The 21,300-nt window shown below is 38.0% G+C and overlaps 1 protein-coding gene and 1 long non-coding RNA gene across 3 annotated transcripts in view; one reads left to right on the plus strand and one right to left on the minus strand.

Annotated features, from left to right (window-relative positions):
- The window catches only part of LOC134748928 (uncharacterized), a 448,425-nt gene that overhangs the window by 97,174 nt on the left and 329,951 nt on the right, over nt 1-21,300 (plus strand). The window lies entirely within an intron of this gene.
- LOC134749017 (protein arginine N-methyltransferase 5) lies at nt 185-16,698 on the minus strand. 2 transcript variants are annotated; one of them, XR_010128451.1, is made up of 12 exons: nt 16,186-16,698; nt 15,492-15,629; nt 14,351-14,491; nt 13,621-13,815; nt 12,670-12,838; nt 11,812-11,988; nt 10,982-11,135; nt 6,251-6,483; nt 3,957-4,070; nt 2,982-3,110; nt 548-2,838; nt 185-501 (listed from the first exon to the last, which is right to left on the minus strand). XR_010128451.1 is itself a non-coding variant. In XM_063683906.1 (11 exons), exons 1-11 carry the CDS (start codon nt 16,587-16,589, stop codon nt 2,683-2,685), a joined length of 2,010 nt encoding a protein of 669 aa, XP_063539976.1. In that variant the 5' UTR covers nt 16,590-16,698; the 3' UTR covers nt 185-2,682. The 2 variants fall into 2 exon arrangements, 1 of the variants encoding a protein (XP_063539976.1); XM_063683906.1 differs by having other exon boundaries at nt 185-2,838.

Genomic DNA, 21,300 nt, shown 5'->3' on the forward strand with positions numbered 1-21,300 from the left:
GGCTGTAGACTACCTCCTTAGTCGCTGCAAGTCTGCAACTATCATGCAAAGATGGCCAATGATGATAATGATATGAAACAAATATGTTCCAGAAAATAAGTTCAGTTCATGGGATAAAAAAAAAAACAAAAACCATAAAAATTACTCTTATTATTTCGTAAGTATTCTTAAAATTAAATCTTAACATTAACATTTAACAAGATCACATCTTTGTATCACTTATATACGAAATGTCCCTAACATGGTAAATTTTATCATGGAACATTAAAATCATCATATGCAATGCTTTTGTTTGAATCTGTATTACGCCCTAGGGACTCGTGAAGGGTCGCAAAGCTAAAGAAAAAACGGATTCCAGTCAGCTGACGATAGGGGGCCTTTTCATGGGTTGCGAAAAAGATACGCTAATGTGTCTCTGTTGCACTTATATAAAAGAGTGATAGAGAGACATTACGACATTACCGTTTCGTTTGCTACGGCGCAAACGATCAAACATATTACCTAGATATTACGTACCTAAATAAGAATCAGTGGCAGTATTATAAACAAGCAACTTATTTGGCTTGCTTTTTATAAGTCTCATTATTAGGCAATATGGTGATATTCGGGTTTTATGATAAAATGTAACACGCTAGGGGCTAATGAAAGAAATAACAAATTTTTAGTATACTGCAATTTTCATATGTTTTTAAAAACATAATGTCAATAATTATACATAATTTTTTATTTGTAACATTAAAGGTGCATAATGTCACTTCGAAGAGTTTCGTGGTTAAGTTTTAAGACGGAGATAAAGTGCAAGTTATTTTTTAATTTAAATCAAAGTAGAAAATAAAGTTATTTTTATACACTATCGGTGGTATCACAAAACAAAAAATTCAATTTTAAACTTTATAGCTATGTGGTAAGATTCTTAATTCAAATATACACGCCCCAGAATTTTTAGCTCTCTTTATTAACTATGGATACGTATTGCGCTGTGCGCTTCATTGGTGTTGCACCATAGTACATTATGATACAAGTGTGCTAAGTTGGTCATTACACAAGAGGCGATATTGTGCGCAATAAGAAAGCCGATGTGTGTAATGACCAATGCACATGCGTTTCATACGACGTTCTTCAACACACTTGCGAGAAAAAAAAAAGAAACTTTCATATTAATCAAATTTTAATAGTTAAAACAGTTAGTATTGTGTGTTGCATCTGTCATACTCGTACTGCCGGCCGGCCCTCGCCCGGGCCGCGCACTGCGCAGGCGCGAGGAGCGCGCCCGTGCTCGCCAGTCCGACCAATTAAAGAAGGCTCCCTTTCCATGCATATTATTAGCAATCAGTTAGCTTCTTAACTCAGTCGGATAATATAATGAAAAAGCACGAGTGGAATAATACACTGAAAGAGCATGCGTGTTTAATATCTAGGATTATGAGCCAAAAATCGGTGGAATAAAAACGTCGTTTTGAGCAAGTGTGTTGACTTTTTTTTATAAAATAGCAGACTTACACCATTCAAAACATAACAGTGGAATAAAGCCAAATTTACATGGTACTAGTTTCTTGAAGTTAGGTAGGCGAGGTGTGATATCATACGTGTATGATTATGATGTATCAATCTGCAATCACTATGTATATTATATTTTCTGTTGTAGCTATAATTTTGAATTTGAGGCGTGAAACTAGTACTATGCAAATGGCCCTAAGCATGGCAGTTTATAACAGTTCCACCTGGTAAGGAAAGAGGTAAACGTAGCATATGAATGTAACCCCAACGGTGTCACATGCGCGTTGTCAACTCTTTAAAAAAAATGGTTGTAATAATCCATACTAATATTATAAATGCGAAAGTCTGTCTGTCTGTCTGTCTGTGTGTTCCCTCTTCACGCTTAAACCGCTGAATCGATTTAGATGAAATTTGGCATAGAGATAGGTTGAGTCCCTGAGAAGGACATAGAATAGTTTTTATCCCAAAAATCATCCCTTAAGAAAGTAAAAAGCGGGGTGGAATTGAGATAATTAATGAAGTGCCTGCTAATTTGTGTGCATTAATATGCTCAAATTGAATGTTTGCTATGAGAATTTTTCCAGGCGCTATACTTACTTTAGCTGCTGTTACTAAGTCCACGCAGACGAAGTCGCGGGCAAAAGCTAGTAAGGTTATAAGAGCATCTCTGCACTTGCCGCCGCAGGTATGTAGCTTTGCTTTACAGACCGGGCGCGTAGAGCCATATGTAGAGCAAGTGGTATTATAAAAGCATCTCTGCACTCTTGCCGCCGCAGGTATGTAGCTCTGCTTTATAGACCGGGCGCGTAGAGCAAGTGGTATTATAAGAGCATCTCTGCACTCTTGCCGCCGCAGGTATGTAGCTCTGCTTTATAGACCGGGCGCGTAGAGCCATATGTAGAGCAAGTGGTATTATAAGAGCATCTCTGCACTCTTGCCGCCGCAGGTATGTAGCTCTGCTTTACAGGCCGGGCGCGTAGAGCCATATGTAGAGCAAGTGGTATTATAAGAACATCTCTGCACTCTTGCCGCCGCAGGTATGTAGCTCTGCTTTACAGGCCGGGCGCGTAGAGCCATATGTAGAGCAAGTGGTATTATAAGAGCATCTCTGCACTCTTGCCGCCGCAGGTATGTAGCTCTGCTTTACAGACCGGGCGCGTAGAGCCATATGTAGAGCAAGTGGTATTATAAGAGCATCTCTGCACTCTTGCCGCCACAGTTATGCAGCTCGGTAGAGCGTCCGTCAAGTTCTACGAGCCACTCGTACCACACGCGGTGCGAGTCCACGCAGCGCCAGAACCGAGCCGTGATGACGGAGCCCTTACTTACGCGGAGCGGCGACTAGAATAACATACATTTTGTTAAAAGTATTATTTTACTGCTATAGTTCGTTTTTTTTTGCATTAGAAAGAAGGTAAGCGATCTTGACGTGTATTTTTTATTAAAAATCACATTTTTTTTTTAAACTGTGTAAAAGAAAATACCTTGATAGGGATAAAGACGGGAAACCAGGATATCATGCCGTTGCTATGCGTGGCTGGTACTATGCTGATTTCTTCCTCGCCGAATAATTGACAGTCGAAGTACCCGCCGAAACCATGCATCACGTTGTCCTAAAAACATAAAGCTTTATTAAAATTTGAATTTATATTAATTTAAAATTAAAATTCATTCATTTCAAGATATTTGGCTCATATCATATAGTTACCCGTCATTATAATGAGGTTATTTTTTAAGGCGATGTCAATTTGGCATTTGGCCAAAAACATCACATTCATTTGAGACTGGATATAAATATTACAAAAAATACCCATTGAAATGTTAAAAATAAAAATAATGATTTTGGTATTAGTCGTAAACTAGTCTTTGATAAATTGGGTTAAATATAAAAAAATCTTGTGTTGGAAATGATAAACTGAAATTGATGAATAAACTGAAAAAGATTACTAGAAACTAAAGCCTCTGTGATCGAACCGGCGTCTTCTGCATTCGCGGGAGACACCAATATTCAACAAGTTATTTGGGTCATAATTCTTTTCGTTGTCCCGTTTCTGACCACTCTGTCACGTTTCTATCTTTGTCTTTTATTAAATAAATAAAAAAAGTTTTAGCTGTAAATTATAATATTTATAATCGTCTTGAGAAATATTAAAAACTAAATTTCACCCCATACAAAAAGCTCCACTCCGTCACATTTTTTGGGGACAAAAAACAAGACGACGAAAATAATTTTGACCCCTTTATTTTCTGGTCGTGTTGAGAATTTCCTTCACACTCATACTCGTTTATTTATAATAATATTTCATATTGCACGTCATAATTGGAACATAGTCACACACAAACACAACACATACACATAACATTACACACACATAGTTATTGGAACATAGTTACACGTCATAGTTGGTTCGTATAGGAATGGATACTACAAGACTAAAAAAAAAAATACAAAGATTGACCTGTTGTGCGGTCCACGTGAGAGTGCACTGTCTCCTGTTGTCGCGGTGGTCGGTCACGGCGCGGCCCTCGTGGTCGCGCGCCGGCGCGGCGGGGTGCTCGAACGTGAACACGGGCTGTGAACGGGACACAATACTAGCACCTATCGAAAACCATAGAGTGACTTATAGACCGCGGGCCAGGAACAGATTTCATGACCAATCGCCTCCCGGGCGAAAACTCGTATAGTGGTTAACGGCTATGTATGATGAACCCTCGTGAACGTCAGCTGCCGCTCCGTTGGTGGGTTGAGGAATGGCAGCAAATAGTCTATAAAAATTTTTTTGTCATCGCCTCCCGCTTGATACTTTGTCAGATGATAGTTCAGATGCTATTGTAAATAAACAAAATCGTCAGCCGATTGTATCGCTGTGGAAAGACCGTCAGCTGGTAACATGAACATGTAAAAAAGAAAATTCTTTTCAGTCATCGGCGTCATCGCCTCCCGTTTGATACTTTATTAGATGATAGTTTAGATGCTATTGTTAGTAAAACAAATCGTCAGCCGGTTGTATCGCGGTGGAAAGACCGTGTTACGCGCTTCGGTGGCTGCCATTCCTCAACCCACCAACGGAGCGGCAGCTGACGTTCACTAGGGTTCATCATACATAGCCGTTAACCGCTATACGAGTTTTCGCCCGGGAGGCGATGACTGACGAAATTTGCGCCTGGCTCGCGGTCCATTATACATACTGTGCCTTAAACAGTTCTTAGGGTTCCGTCCCCGAAGGGTAAAAACGAGACCCTTCGCTGTCCGTCTGTCTGTCCCCAGGCTGTATCTCGTGAACCATGATAGCTAGACGGTTGAAATTTTCACAGATGATGTATTTCTGTTGCCACTATAACAACAAATACTAAAAAATGTACGGAAGAGCTTTTAGAGCACAAAAGAAATGTCTTAGAGCAGCATGTTATAAAAAACCTTTAGAGCCATGTAAACCCCTGTACACAAAACATCAAATATTAACTTTGCCTTGCCTTTTCATCTATGAAGTAGCTATACACGTAAAACTTAACATAGGTCAATATACAAAAGTTAATAGCATTAGACATCAAGGAGAAATATACGCGAAACCATATAAAACGGCCTTACTTTCCAAAAGTGTATATGGAATGGCACCCAAATTATATAATAAACTCCCAAAATCCATCTTAGACTGTAATAATTTACAACATTTTAAGAAAATTTTGCATGACTTTTTATCAAAAAAAACCTACTACTCCATTCAAGAGTACCTCTGTGACAAATTTTAACATTATAGCGTAATATTACATATGAGACCGCTTTTGTTAACTTATATGTAAATATATTGTAATTTGCATGACTTATATTTTAAGTAGTAGTAAGTAGTTATAAGTTTAACTGTTTGTACGCCTAATTGCAAAACCATGGTGATTCCATATCATTATGTTCCATAATTGTATACCTATATACCCATGTTCTACAGACAATAAACGAATTATGAATTATGAACCCTCGGTGGGCGAGTCCGACTCGCACTTGTCCGGTTTTTTTTTGACGAGTTTTGACCCACGGCATCTCCAAATTAGGTATTCTTATGTGGTGCCAACACCGTAGCGGCCTTAGAAAAGGCCCAAAGTCTTTGAGTATATATGGGTGCTACGTAGGAAGTGTAGCGGTGTGGGATGGGGAATTAACTAACCATTTTTAGGCTTATTGCAACGTAATAATGTACTCGTATATCGGTCAATTAAGTATGTTTTTGACATAAAATAAAACTATGAAAACGGATTATATCGCGTATATTAAATTCCCATATTGGGATACCCTCCTACAATTTAGGAGGGAATTAAATCTTCTCGGGTCCGAGGTGTAGGGTTGGAACCGGCATAGTTTTTATCGCGTATATATATATATATCTTTATTTGAAAATAATTCTGGTGTATAACTAGCCTTATGAACCGATTTTGCATGTACAACCAGCCTTAAAGTTTATAGTCTATGATTGTTCATTATTTTTAGTATGTGGGTATTTTTGCACTTTGTAATTTTTCCTCAGTCACCCGTTGACCACGAACGCTGTAAAGGGTTCGAAACGTCGGGATGTATTATAAATTCAATATACGCGATATAATCCGTTTTCATAGTTTTATTTCATGAGTAACTATCGCGGTAACCGAAGACAATATTATGTTCTTGACAGTTAGTTAGTATCTTTCAATCGTTGTAAGTCTTTTATTTCTAAGGGCTTCTGTAAAATGACATTCTGCACTAGTATCAAAACTAAATGTTTACCTTAGTTTCACCAATATCATGTTTATTCTGCATATAAACGACCCAGAGCATCTCCAGGTTATTCTTATGCGGTGCCAATATCACAGCGGCCTTAGCAGCGGCCCACAGTCTCGGGCTAGAGATGGGTGCTACGTAGGAAGTGTATCGGTGCGGGATGGAAATGCCGTCTGGTTTGAGGAGACCGGCGGCTCCGTCCAGGCATTCCGGGGAGAGCTCGTTGTCGCCCCATGAACCTGGAAAGATGTCACATTAGTTAGTCTCTAAGGTTTGTAAACTAAGGGCCAGTTACAACAACCACAATTATAGTATTTTTCAAACAGCTTTTACTAGTTAGAATGCTTAGTTTGTTTCCTTCCATGCATCCGAAACATGGGGAATTTTCCATTTATTAGTGTCATGACAAACGGTTTAATGGATTTGAGATGTGGTGTCGGCGCCGGCTTTTACGAATACCGTGGACGGCAATGCGCACCAATCAGTCCATACTGGAAGAGCTGCGCATAAAATGCCGGCTGTCAACGATATGCCAGGACCAAATGCTTACATTACTTCGGATACCTCTCACGTCGTTCTCCGGATAGCCTGGAAAGAGTAATAATGACGGGCAAAGTTGAAGGCACGAGACCTCGGGGCCCTCCTCCCACTAGATGGTGTGCTCAAATTATGGCACCTATGCAATTAAAACTGCACGAGGCCATGCGCTTGGCGAGGAACAGAACCCTATGGAGGAACCTGGTCTTCAGCAGAAGGACATGATGTCACGATCCTCAGTATTGAGGGACCGACTGAAGAAGAAGAAGAATTGAACATTTTTATGATTAATGAGTCCACTAATGACATTATATCCCGAGAATTTTGTTTATCTGGTATAATCCAAACTCAAGTTATGAGGGTTCACAAAAACGACGAAGCGCCCCGAGAAAAGGTAGGTAGTGACCATGAATCTAGTATAACTGGATCGGTCATGAGGGGTGGGGGAAAATGACCGAACGGGATAGTCTTATGTATCTTTCAGTAGGAGTAGCAGAGAAAGCGCTGTTATTGTCTGTCCTTGTCATAGTTTCACTTTTCCACCGCTGCCACAACCGAGGTTGTGGCAAACAAATAAGTACGTGACATGTCATGTTTGTTCGTTGCTTGTTTAATTATCGTTGTTTTGTATGAAATTGTGCTTTCTCTTATGAAATATAGTGATGGTTAGCGTTTTGAATGCTTGAACTTTGATAAAATACTGGTGAATTGTTCTGTAATCGGCTGTAATAGCCGCTCTGAGCAAAAATATGAGATCATAACCTTTCACACGTAAGTACGGTATTTTACACCTTCCTCTTAAAGCAATATGTGAGAATAACATCGTAAAATTACGTTACACTCAAAGCAATGTAGAATCAAACGATTTCAATAAAAATATCACAATTATTTACGCAAATTAACAAAACATTATTTGTAAAATTATCCGCCCAAATTACGTAGGTAGGTAGGAATCTGAGTTCAGCCATTTTTAAACTTCTTCTTAATTTAGCTGCATAACAATCATGTTAGGGATACCAGATGAAAATATCATAATTTTATGGGTAATTTTGACCTCGAAGTTTTTTCGTACTTCTAATTCCAAAAAATAAATAAACAAATTACTAGACTTATATTGACCGGGATATAGACCGTGATTACCTTTTGTATTATTTATATTATTTTGTTTTTAACAAAATGTCGTGATGCTAAAGTAATACCCGTGTGTATGCGAATAAAACCTCGCCCGGACATTCCTGGTTCCGCGAACATTCTGCAGAATGCGAGTGTAAAGTTGTTGCGACGGGCAATTCGTAATTGTCGGTACCTATTAGACAAAGTGCAGTGTGAGTCATACAATTTACATCTTAAGTGTAGTGTTGTGCTGTCAAGAGATGATTTTGACATATGTGATCGAATTACGTATATGAGCGCTCAAAGGTCACGTGAATTAAGCGCGAACAAACATCAACGTAAATTTGAGAAGTTAGTCGCTCCTAAGTTGGGTAATACTGACTACTATGATAACTCGCATGAAACTCGAACAGTTATCAATTTATCCAGCACTGAGTTGACAGACCCTACTCTTAGTGTACTTAAGAAGGGTTTAAATTTTGCTCCGACCCCGAAACGTATACCGTTTGAAGAGGTGATTGGGAGCACTGAAGAGGTAATCAGACGCAATAAGATCCCACCTCACGATGCTGACTCATTGCGACAAGATGTTGCTGTAGTTCTGAGACATGCAAAACCTCCTCGGAGTAATTTTAATAAGGAGGAATGGGAAGCTCTGCATGATTTGCGGTCTAATCCTGACATTTTGACCTTGAAGGCGGACAAGGGCAATGCCACAGTAATTATGGATGTCAGTGATTATGAGAGCAAAATTAATGGACTACTTAGTGACGAGGCTATGTACAAGAAAATAAATTACAACCCTACAGCCCGGTACAATCGCTCTACATTGACACTAGTCAAGGAGTGTGAACAGGTGTTAAGCGAGGATACAGTGAAGTTTCTTTTGCGACCCCGAAATGTGCTGCCGCCCAAAATATATGGTTTGCCTAAAATACATAAGATGAATTCTCCTTTACGGCCTATTGTAAGTCAGATTGATTCTCCTACGTACGACTTAGCAAAACACGTCGCAAAGGTGCTGCAACAGTTGGTTGGGCAGACGGCATCGTACGTGAAGGACTCTCGCCATTTTATTGAGATCGTACAGGACGTTAGGATTGAACCTGATGAAGTGATGGTCAGTTTTGACGTAGAGTCATTGTTCACTAACGTACCTGTAATTGATAGCATTGAGGTAGTAAGAAACAAGATCCAGGAGAACGGCATGCCAATAGAATACGTAAGGCTCCTTGAACACTGCCTCACTACAAATTACTTTCTGTTTCGCGGGCAATATTATATACAGGCAGAGGGAGTAGCGTTGGGCAGTCCGGTGGCTCCAGTGGTGGCTAACATTTGGATGGAACACTTTGAGCACCTAGCCCTTTCTGCGCCCCCAGTTCCCGTTAAAATTTGGAAGAGGTACGTGGATGATGTGTTCTGCATAATTAAGGGTGGTAAACAGGAAGCTGAACTGATGCTAGGACACCTTAATAGCATGCACCGATCTATGTCGTTTACATTGGAAATGGAACAAGAAAGGAGTATTGCGTTTCTGGATGTGAGACTGAATGTTACAGGTTGTGGCATGCTGGGACACTCAGTCTATAGGAAACCGACTCACACGGACCGCTATTTACACGCGAGCTCGCACCATCATCCCAGACAGTTAAACTCGGTTGTGGCATCACTGACTAATCGAGCACACGCTCTGTGTGACTCGCTACATCTAAACCAGGAGCTGAACCATGTTCAGAGTGTCCTGAGGATGAATGGCTACAGAGTTAACATGGACAAGCGGGACACAAAAACCAAGCGCCTTACTCATCGCGTTGAGAGACAGCCAGCGTTTATGCCGTACGTCAAGGGTGTGACAGACAAGATATCAAAAATACTAAATAACTACTCTGTAAAAACTATCTTCACCCCGCACAGGAAAATTGCACAATTTCTGCGGTCGCCCAAAGACAATTTTCCCCTGGAAAAACCTGGTGTATACAAAGTTGAGTGCAGCTGCGGTAGTTCGTACATTGGGCAGACCAAACGCACTATTGCCTGCAGAATTAAAGAACACATTGCTGCGGTCAAGAACAATGACGTTCGCAAGTCAGCTATTGCTCAGCATCTCCTTGAGTCGGGTACAAATCACTGGATCGAGTTGCATAGTCCCAAGGTCATTTCGACAGAACGCCACTATATACCAAGATTGGTAAGAGAAGCCGTTGAAATTCACAAATACAAAAATTTTAATCGTGAAGATGGGTTTAAACTGTCAAATGTGTGGAATCCTGTGATTTGTTTGTGTAAAAAACCAGTGATATCCGAATCAAACACGCGTAGTGACACCGTGAGTGTAGTGTGTTTGGACAGACCAACGAGTGTGAACGCGACCGGACCAACAAGTGTGAATGCGACCGTTGGTAACGTTGAAAGTGAACGCAGCCGACGCGCAAGAATGAGGGTAGACAGAGCGCTGTCTACACAACTTTGACACCCACCCGCTATCTTCAGTCACCCGTGAACATGATGCATGTAACTGCGTCGAAATATCGGGAGCTCACAAATAATACAAAAGGTAATCACGGTCTATATTCCGGTCAATATAAGTCTAGTGAAACTAACCGTGAATCATTCAAAACTCTAAATAAACAAATTTTGTGAAGATTAAATGTGGTGTACATTAATTGGTGTGATTGCGATTTGTGATTTCTTTAAATTAAAACCCATAATACATTTTATTTTACGTTTTATTTACCAAACATGTTTAGTTTTGTACCACCTGCGCGAATTATAAGAGGTATTCCATTGTTCATACGCCTAAAAAGAACGGCCCATTGACATTTTATTTAACAATTTTTTAATACCGTCAAACAAGCTAACTTTGCCTCCAGGGTAATCGCCCCAACGTGATATCAAATATTGGGGTAATTTCTACCAATATGGTATCCCCACGTTTATGACGTCATCTATGTCTATCCCTTACGGGCGCACGCGTATAGCTGGTCTATGTAATGCTAGGTCTATGGTAGTGACCTTGCGCTTCGCTTGGCTCCACTTGGCGGCGGTATTCATTCATTATCACTAACGATATTCATAACCACTAACCTAACAGTTCGGACACGATGATGTCCGCCTTATTAGCCAGTGTCAGTCTCCGCATGTCGCCGGGCACTACAGTGACGTCACGGGAGCTCCACAACTCCCGTGCCTGTGCTTCTAACACTACCACGGCGCAGGGGTTCTTCTCTACGGCTATCACCTGGAATAATAATATGGATAAGCCGCTTAACCTTTTCACTGCCAAAGACAGCCCAATATCAACCCTCGTGCGTCCCGACAAGGTTCAAGATGATTTTAAATTATATGAATGGACACTAGCAAGTAATACATGAACTAAAATAGACGTTATACGTGTTATAAGCTAAAGATAAAGTAAATTACCTCATCTCTCGGTAGCAAATTAACAGTTAGCATTTAAATTCGGTTAACAGTGGGTTCACGAAAAGTTATATTAAAGTTTGCCAATTTCAAGTAAATTATTATTATTATTATGATTTGTAATGCAGGCAGCCAGGCAGGCAGTTTAAACAACTGATAATGCCTGTATCCAGAGTCATAAACCGAGTTCTCAGTGTTGAGTGGATGGGTGTAGAGTAAATGGGTCAAAATTCTTTCGTTATCTTGTTTTTTGTATGGGGTGAAATTTAGTTTTTAAGTGGTTTTTAATTTTTCAAAGTGGCTGAACCTAGATTCAAACCCCCATGATCTAGCCCACCAGGTCACGAAAGCATCCGTCCCAATTTCTTAAGTATATGCAATCTTTGAAAAGCTAGGCGCTTTTGACTTTAAGGGCGAACAGTACGTGCTTACCTTTTCCTTACAGGGTTCTAGTATTTCTATAAAACGAAAGATAGTATTGCCAGGGAACTTCGTACCTTAATTTTGGTCTTCACAATATCGGAGGCATTAAGTGCGGCTCTCACAAGCGGCCCGCGGCCCGCGCCCAGCACCATCACCACGAACGGACCATCTTTTTCTTCTGCGCACTGTTTGTTATCCCCTGACCCTAGGCGCAGGCGGTTGATCACATCAGATAGGTCTTTGGTTTCATTCTGAAAAAAAAAGGGAAAATTAGTTTAAGAGTCCCCGGCAAGCTCGGCCGAATTTTACCTTCCCATACAAACGGAGTTTCGTTCTCATTTTAAAACTACGTGTTGGATTGTAATGAAACTTTGCACATAGTACAATGGAATGAGGTATATCTAGGTCTGTAATTAGTTTATATAGCTCCAGTTTATAAAACAAACGGAACAGAGCAAAAACAAGTTTTGTATGAACAACTTAAATTCGCTGACGCGAATCGCGATTCACGGTCTATATCCCGGTCAATATAAGTAGTTAAATTCGCTGTATTGTCTTTATTCGCTTTCGTAAAAACTAGTGCCTACGTCAATTCTTAGGATTAGTTGTCAAGCGGACCCCAGGCTCCCAGGAGCTGTGGCAAAATGCCGGGATAACGCGAGGAAGAAGGAAGGAAGGAAAAAACGTTTTTATTTAGTTATTTAGCTTTTTTCTGTTAAATCTGTTAGCTCCAATGCTTTGTTTACATTTGGCAACAATATGCATTTAAGGGTTAACGAATTAAACTGAAAATACTGACCGAGCGAGAGGGAAAGGTATCCGTAGCAGCTTGGGCAAAAATGCTTTCGTATGTCTCTCCAGCTGTTCTCCTCAATATGGCCGCGAAATGGACGCACGCTCGTCATAATTATATATACACTTATACATTTTACCTGTTCACAAGAGCTGTTTTCTCGTCTCTTAAGCAAGTGTTGGAGCGCCTGAGTGATGGCTTTCTGGTACTGATCGTATTTGATAGGATCCTTCTCGAAAACGTTGTACGTGTGCGTGTCTAGGTTGTCGGCTAGCGGCTGCAGCGGTGTTTGGAGGTAGTCCTCCCATCTGAACGGAAACCAGAAAAGATAGTTTTTGGCAAAATTTTCATTTTAAGTACAGTCACGTCCAAAAATATCGATACGGGCAAAGTGTCAAAAATATGTATACGCGACCTTATTGCCTATATATGTGACGTTTTCAATCAAAAGGTACCACATTGTCGCTTACCATAAGGACGAAATTGGATTGTATCTTTATACGAATAACCTGTCAGAGCGTCCTTATGGCAAGCGACAATGTGGTACCTTTTGATTGAAAACGACATATTAAAGTAATGTTTGACTGTACAAGCTTTTATCGCAACTGTACTTTTCTTTCTACAGGCAATTAACACACATCGAGACAATTTTAACTTCAGAAACAAATAGTACCTATGCGTTGTTTTATCACAGAGTTCCCATGGCCACCTCCCGTCTCCATCATCAGATCAGCTCTATGTCATCATAATATTGCATTGTCATCCGATTTACATATGTATGCAAAATTTTAGCTCAATCGGAAATGGGGAATCAGAATTATTTTATTTGCCAGAATATTTAAAAACAACATGCATTCAGTCGGTGAACGACATGCAAAAATTATATAAGCTAATACGAAAACGTTATCAACAAGATAACATTTTCTTTAATAAAGATACTGAATTTAAAATTAATACAATAATCACGATAAAATTACGATGCAAATAAAATGAAAAATAAAATAAAAAATGTCAATAATGAAGGGAGATAATAGCGAATTGGCTCCTAATTTGGAACACACACAAACCCCACATAAGAGATTATTCTTACCCTCTGGCGTAGTCCATCATGGGGTCCTGGTTGGGCGCGGGGCGGCGTGCCCACAGCCGCGCCACGTACTGCCGGTAGTGCTCGGCGCGCGCCCCCCGCTCCCCCCGCGCGCCCGACCCGCACACCACCACCTGCGCCTCGCGCTCCACCAGGCTTATCAGCACTTGCTGGTGCGCCCGGGACAGGACCGGGTAGCTACCCGAGGAAAAAGATAATTCATCAGGATCATTCGTTATAACGACCGGTCTGGCCTAGTGGGTAGTGACCCTGCCTGTGAAGCCGATGGTCCTGGGTTCGAATCCCGGTAAGGCATTTATATGTGTGATGCGCACAGATATTTGTTCCTGAGTCATGGGTGTTTTCTATGTATTTAAGTATTTATATATTATATATATCGTTGTCTGAGTACCCACAACACAAGCCTCCTTGGGCTTACCGTGGGACTTAGTCAGTCTGTGTAAGAATGTCCTATAATATTTATTTATTTATTTATCAGGGGATTTGTAGTGACAAACTAAGCGCCCCTTGCACCGTCCCCCTAACCCGGGGTTAACCGGTCAAACCGTTAACCCAGTGTCGAATTGTACTATTTTTAAAGCAACTTACACTAAGACGCATGACGCGTGTACAAACGTGCTGTTCACACTTAGAAACGCAAGTGATTTTTGATGTATAGCGTCTCCGCCCTGTGGTTTAGCTGTGCCGGACCAGAACAGGGAAGTCAACTTACCCTTTCCTGTTGTTGTGGAAGATATTAGTAGGAAGTATAACAGCCTTCACAGGTTCTCCGAGCCATCTTTTCATGATTTCCTCAGATGGAAGATCGGCAGAAAGTTCCAGGACTACACCTGCGCGCTTATCCCATTGTAGTCTGTAACAAACATATGAGATATATTATCCTTTTTTTTATTTATTGAATAAGGAAGCAAATTACAGTCTAGAAATTACAATGGGGAGTTCAAGAATATAAAGAAAAACAATATGCCATTATGCGAAAAAATATAGCATCAGTGGTACACCGTATATATGGGAGCTCCAACGGGATACTGAAAATGATAGCCGACAGGTTTGATTCTGTTATTTTGGGACAATATATCGAATTACATGTTCACAAACATGCAGTTCGGTAGATCGGCCACAATAAGTTGCAATTTATTAATATGTAATTTCATGTATGTAATTTAGTGTATGTACTGTACTGTAACATAACATAGGCTGTAAGTTTATACTAACAACTATGGACTGTAATTGTCTGAAAATAAGTAATCTTTATTTTATTTAATATTATATCCTAATTATATCTTATCATAAGTATGATTCTTAGTGTACATAGCTTGTGTTGTTATTGTTTACCATTTAAATAGTAGTTTTGTATTGTGCCTTGCATTAAGGCACAATACAAAATTTTCCTATTTTGTCAAAATTGTTTTATAGTAAATTAGGATGAGATTCGTTTCTTCATGAGAAAGCAATCAAACAAACGAAATGCTAATTTATTTGGTAAAAAAAAAAAAGATGTAAAAGTGCATGCTTTGTAACATTAGCAATAAGGTTATCTCAATAAATTATTCTTATTCTTAAAGTGAGTGTACATTGTAATGCACATTGGGCCTTACAAGAATAAAAGCCCTTCCTAGTAATATAGAAAGCATTTACAAGTTTAGTTTTAGCAATGAACATGGACAGTTATAGTATAAAATGGTGTAGGATGCAACAGTTGTACTGCTTGCAACTTAGTTTTTTAAAAGCAAAATTGCACCTATGGGCACCTTACACTCTTTGTCAACACTTCATAACTTGGTGTCTGATTTCAGCCTATAGAAATTGCTACGAACCTCTTCCTATGAAAATTTGATGTCAGTTACACATACCTTTCATGAAACTTGGACCACCACAGCCATGGCTCGTTCCATGCCTCCTCGTCATCATCTAGGCCTCGGACCACAGTGTTCCGTAAGGTCCGGCTGCACATCATGGGTACTTGAGCCCATATCAATGTGGGGTGATGGCTGGAATACAAAGAATTTCTTAGCCTTAGATTTAATCCACAAAAAAGCCTAGAATTTAGAAATAAAAACCATATGTGACGTTTTCAACCAAAAGGTACCACATTGTCACTTGTCAATAAGGTTGATTTCTAATTAAAGTTATATGGAAATAGCGCCTTATTGACAACCGACAATAAGTACCCTTTTGATTGAGAATGGCACATATTAAAATATTTTGGAAATAATATACATATACATATATATAACACCTAACCTAACTTAGTTTTTTAGCTTAAAATTTTTACAAATAATGTTGACTTCTTCTTTTGTGTTGAGGTTCCCTTAAACAGTGGATTCTGATTGTTGACTGCGCTGTTATAAACTTGAGATTACAAGAGTGTCTTATACCAATAATTATTAATATTCAATGTTTCTTATCGGAACTAAAGAATAATATGATTTAAAAACAAATCTGAGAGCTAGAGAGGAAATATCATCTTTTCCTTTAAAATTACCTTACTTTTAAGAACTTTATTATAGTGTCCAATAAAATAAAAATAAAATTTACTTTTCTAACCTGTTTTCCAAATAACTCAACAGATTCCTGGCCAAGTTGTGGCTATTCTCGCCATGCACCGTAACTAGCAGGGCCGGCAGCCCCAGCCCTTTCGAATAAGATAGCTCCTCGTTCATACAGTCTTCATGCCGCTGTCGCACTACGTCATTCGGACTATCTACGTTTAAATACGGAGACAACCTTCCCACTATCCTACTCGTCCAATCTTGCGGTGAAAGGATCATATCCGACCGCGTGAACCCTCCTACTCTATTCCCATCAGCTATATGATGTCTCCGAAACCTAGGGTGCACAACCGGCGTCACGATAAAAGAGTAGTTTGCGTGAAATGCTTCAGTTAAACTTCCTTGCAAATCTGGCGCCACTACGTACTCTAGACCGCACGAAACCTCTTGTTGCGCCATGGTTAAACTAAATAAGCCTTAATTATAGTTGAAATGTAATTTTCCTTTAAAAACACGCACGCGAGGAGAAAATAACCAAACAAATCAAAACGAAAACACCTTCCGCCGTCTCGTCTGTCGGTTTTTTTTTTTCGGAACGGACCGAGTGACAGCGGTTATAAAGTTGCCACCAGTAAAAAAGAATTTACCTCTTTCTGTATTTTGATTATTTGGTTTTATAGACCTGTACCAATAACTTCTGAGGTTATAAGAATATTAATGTTGCTTATTTTTTATATATAGTTTCCAGACCATATACTAAACCTAAAAATAATATTTTGTGTCATCCTAGGTATTTGCTTAGGTAGAAATTTAGGTATTTCTTTTTTCAATCAGCATTCTGTAAAAAAAATATTCGAGACGAAATTCTTTGTTTCCCTGTAAAGGCAAAGTGGCTTCCGACGTACACACGCATTTTGTGTCATTTTCATCCACGGGTATAATGGCATTTAATAAATACCTAATATTGATCCTAAAACGCCTAAAAAAATATTAGAGTCGGTAAGTGAAGTGTTGTACTTTACAGAACATTGTTATATGTTATTCAAACAAATCTGTGTCAAATTCATCCACCGCTTTTATTTAAAAAAAATTTTTTTCTAATTAACACCCTGTATCTGCCACAAAAAAAAATTCATATTATTAAGTTTACGTCTACAATATTATAATACCACATTGAGACATCATTCATAATTTGGGTCATTTTGATCCACGGTTTTTTTACTATCTGGCAAAATAAAACTCAATTGAGCAAGAAGGGCGTGCGCGGGGAAGGGTACCTACGCGGGTGGGGTGCTTATTATACTTGCCGCAATATCAGCTGGCGACTGAGATCTTAATACTATCTCCTTTACCCTTGTTAAGACCAACCAAGAGACGGCATTATGAGCTGTCTCGCCACTTAGTTTTGCGATACAGTGTATTTATTTCATTCGGAGGCATAATTACATTGTCTTATCAATCTTACCGTAGTAGGTATATAAATATAATTAAAAATAAACTGTAGGCTGCACTCCTCATACTGACCAACATTTGTGACGTTCCTAATCAAAAGGTACCACTTTCTCTGACAGGTTATTTGTATAAAGATATAATCAAATTTCGTCTTTATGGTAAACGACAAAGTGGTACCTACCTTTTGATTGAGAATGTCACAACAGCGACTTAAAAATTACTTTTGTTTCGATTTTTAGTAGACTTTTTAAGTTTATTTTAAGACGCAATTTATTGTGATTTTTGTTATGTTTAAGCGTGGCAAGCAACATTAATTACATTGATGATGATGTTCATTAAATACAATATTTTTTCATACTATACTGAACTGTCACCCTATACATGAGAATGAACAGCGCCCTCTTGACAATGATCATATATTACTGGTCAGGCTTTAATATGTGTCATAATTTAGTAGTCCCCTTTGTGGATTCTAAGTTTCCGAGTTACAGCAGTTTAGTGAAAGCGTTTTTTTTTTAAATATAAATTAAGGGTTGAATAAAGAGGAAAGAAAATTTGATTATTTTTGCGCTACGACGCACGGTTTAGGAGATACAGCCCTATAAAGTTTTTTTTATTGTTTTTTTCTTTTTTACATTGTGTTTTTTGTATATTACTTTGGGGTTTCATAAAGGGGAACGAAAATTTAATTATATTTGCGCTACGACGCATGGTTTAGGAGATCAAGCCCTATAAAAAAAAAAAACTTTTTTTTTGCTTTTTTTTTGTATAAATTAATGGTTACATAAAGGGGACCGAAAAGTTGATTATTTTTGCGCTACGACGCACGGTTTAGGAGATACAGCCCTATATAGATTTTTTCTTTTTCTTTTTTACGTTTCTAAATCTTAATTAAGGGCTTCTTAAGGGGAACGAAAATTTGATTATTTTTCGCTACCATGCACGGTTTAGGAGATACATCCCTAAAGTTTTTTTTGTTGTTTTTTTTTCTTTTTTTTGTCATTGCGTTTTTTGTTAATACTTTGGGGTTTCATAAAAGGGAACGAAAATTTTATTATTTTTGCGCTACGACGCACGGTTTAGGAGATACAGCCCTAAAATGATTTTTTTCTCTTTTTCTTTTTTGCGTTTTTAAATCTTAATTAGGGGCTTCTTAAAGGGGAACGGATATTGATTATTTTTGCGCTACGATGCACGGTTTAGGAGATACAGCCCTATAAAGTTTTTTTGTTATTATTTTTTTCTTTCTTTTTCTTGTGTTTTTGTATATTATTTTGGGGCTTCATAAAGGGGAACGAAAATTTTATTATTTTTGCGCTACGACGCATGGTTTAGGAGATACAGCCCTATAAAGTTTTTTTTTTAAATTTTGCGTTTTTTTAAATATAAATTATGGGTTGCATAAAGGGGAACGAAAATTTTATTGTTTTTGCGGTACCACGCACGGTTTAGGAGATACAGCTCTATAAAGTTTTTTTTCCTGGTTTTTTTTTTGTTTTTTTTTTTAAGTATTAATTACGGGTTTCTTAAAGGGGTTTTTTAAATTATTTTTGCGATACGACGCATGGTTTAAGAGATACAGCCCTATAAAGATTTTTTTATTGTTTTTTTTTCTTTTTTTCTTTTTTACATTGTGTTTTTTGTATATTACTTTGGGGTTTCATAAAGGGGAACGAAAATTTTATTATTTTTGCGGTACCACGCACGGTTTAGGAGATACAGCTCTATAAAGTTTTTTTTCCTGGTTTTTTTTTTGTTTTTTTTTTAAGTATTAATTACGGGTTTCTTAAAGGGGTTTTTTAAATTATTTTTGCGCTACGACGCATGGTTTAAGAGATACAGCCCTATAATGTTTTTTTTTTTAATTTTGCGTTTTTTTTTAAATATAAATTATGGGTTGCATAAAGGGTAAAGAAAATTTTATTATTTTTGCGCTACGACGCATGGTTTAGGAGATACAGCCCTATAAAGATTTTTTTTTAAATTTAGCGTTTTTTTTTAAATATAAATTATGGGTTGCATAAAGGGGAACGAAAATTTTATTGTTTTTGCGGTACCACGCACGGTTTAGGAGATACAGCTCTATAAAGTTTTTTTTCCTGTTTTTTTTTGTTTCTTTTAAGTATTAATTACGGGTTTCTTAAAGGGTTTTTTTTAATTATTTTTGCGCTACGACACATGGTTTAAGAGATACAGCCCTATAATGATTTTTTTTTTAAATTTTGCGTTTTTTTTTAAAATATAAATTATGGGTTGCATAAAGGGGAACGAAAATGTTATTATTTTTGCGCCACCACGCACGGTTTAGGAGATATTATATCTATATATATATAGCTATAATAGCTCTATAAAGTTTTTTTTCCTGGTTTTTTTTTTAAGTTTTAATTAAGGGTTTCTTAAAGGGGAACGAAAATTTGATTATTTTTATGCTACGATGCACGGTTTAGGAGATGCAGCCCTATAAAGATTTTTTTTGTTTTTTTTTTCATTGTGTTTTTTGTATATTATTTTGGGGTTCCGTAAAGGGGAACGAAAATTTTGTTCTTTTTGCGCTACCACGCACGGTTTAGGAGATATAGCTCTATAAAGATTTTTTCCTGTTTTTTTTTGTTTTTTTTTTAAGTATTAATTAAGGGATCCTTAAAGGGGAACGAAAAATTGATTATTTTTGCGCTACGATGCACGATTTAGGATATGCAGCCCTATAAAGATTTTTTTTTGTTTTTTTTTCATTGTGTTTTTTGTATATTAGTTTGGGGTTCCACAAAGGGGAACGAAATTTTGATTATTTTTGCGCTACGACGGTTTAGGAGATACAGCCCTATAAAGTTTTTTTTGTTTTTTTTTTCATTGTGTTTTTTGTATATTACTTTGGGGTTCCGTAAAGGGGAACGAAAATTTTATTATTTTTGCGCTACGACGCACGGTTTAGGAGATACAGCCCTAAAATGATTTTTTTTCCACTTTTTCTTTTTTGCGTTTTTCAATCTTAATTAGGGGTTTCTTAAAGGGATTTTTTAAATTATTTTTGCGCTACGATGCACGGTGTAGGAGATACAGCCCTATAAAGTTTTTTTGTTATTTTTTTCATTTTTTTTCATTGTGTTTTTAGTATATTACTTTGGGGCTTCATAAAGGGGAACGAAATTTTTATTATTTTTGCGCCACCACGCACGGTTTAGGAGATATTATATCTATATATATATATAGCTATAATAGCTCTATAAAGTTTTTTTCCTGGTTTTTTTAAAAGTTTTAATTAAGGGTTTCTTAAGGGGAACGAAAATTTGATTATTTTTGTGCTACGATGCACGGTTTAGGAGATGCAGCCCTATAAAGATTTTTTCCTCTTTTTTTTCTTTTTTGCGTTTTTAAATCTTAATTAGGGGCTTCTTAAAGGGGAGCGAAAATTTGATTATTTTTGCGCTACGATGCACGATATAGGAGATACAGCTAATACAGCCCTATAAAGATTTTGTTTCTTTTTTTTTTCATTGTATTTTTCATGTATTACTTTTGGGTTACATAAAGGGGAACGAAAATTTTATTATTTTTGCGCTACGACGCATGGTTTAGGAGATACAGTCCTATATATTTTTTTACAATGCATGTGCTCGAAAAGTGCGTTTCCTACGGAGCCATATCGTGCGGAAAGTACTGCTTTTCCGCACTAGTGCTTTATGTTTTCAATTTTTTTTTACAGTACATATGGTGCTAC

Source organism: Cydia strobilella, chromosome 17 (genome assembly GCF_947568885.1).
Source record: "Cydia strobilella chromosome 17, ilCydStro3.1, whole genome shotgun sequence".
In the NCBI taxonomy this organism is placed as follows: domain Eukaryota; kingdom Metazoa; phylum Arthropoda; class Insecta; order Lepidoptera; family Tortricidae; genus Cydia; species Cydia strobilella.

Coding starts and splice junctions, on each gene's coding strand:
- LOC134749017 (XM_063683906.1), bottom strand. CDS start 16,589: ATGGCGCAACAAGAGGTTTCGTGCGGTCTAGAGTACGTAGTGGCGCCA. Junction 4,071..6,250: donor ATGATATTGGTGAAACTAAG/GTAAACATTTAG, acceptor TCCCGTTCACAG/CCCGTGTTCACGTTCGAGCA. Junction 2,839..2,981: donor CCGTCTTTATCCCTATCAAG/GTATTTTCTTTT, acceptor ATGTTATTCTAG/TCGCCGCTCCGCGTAAGTAA.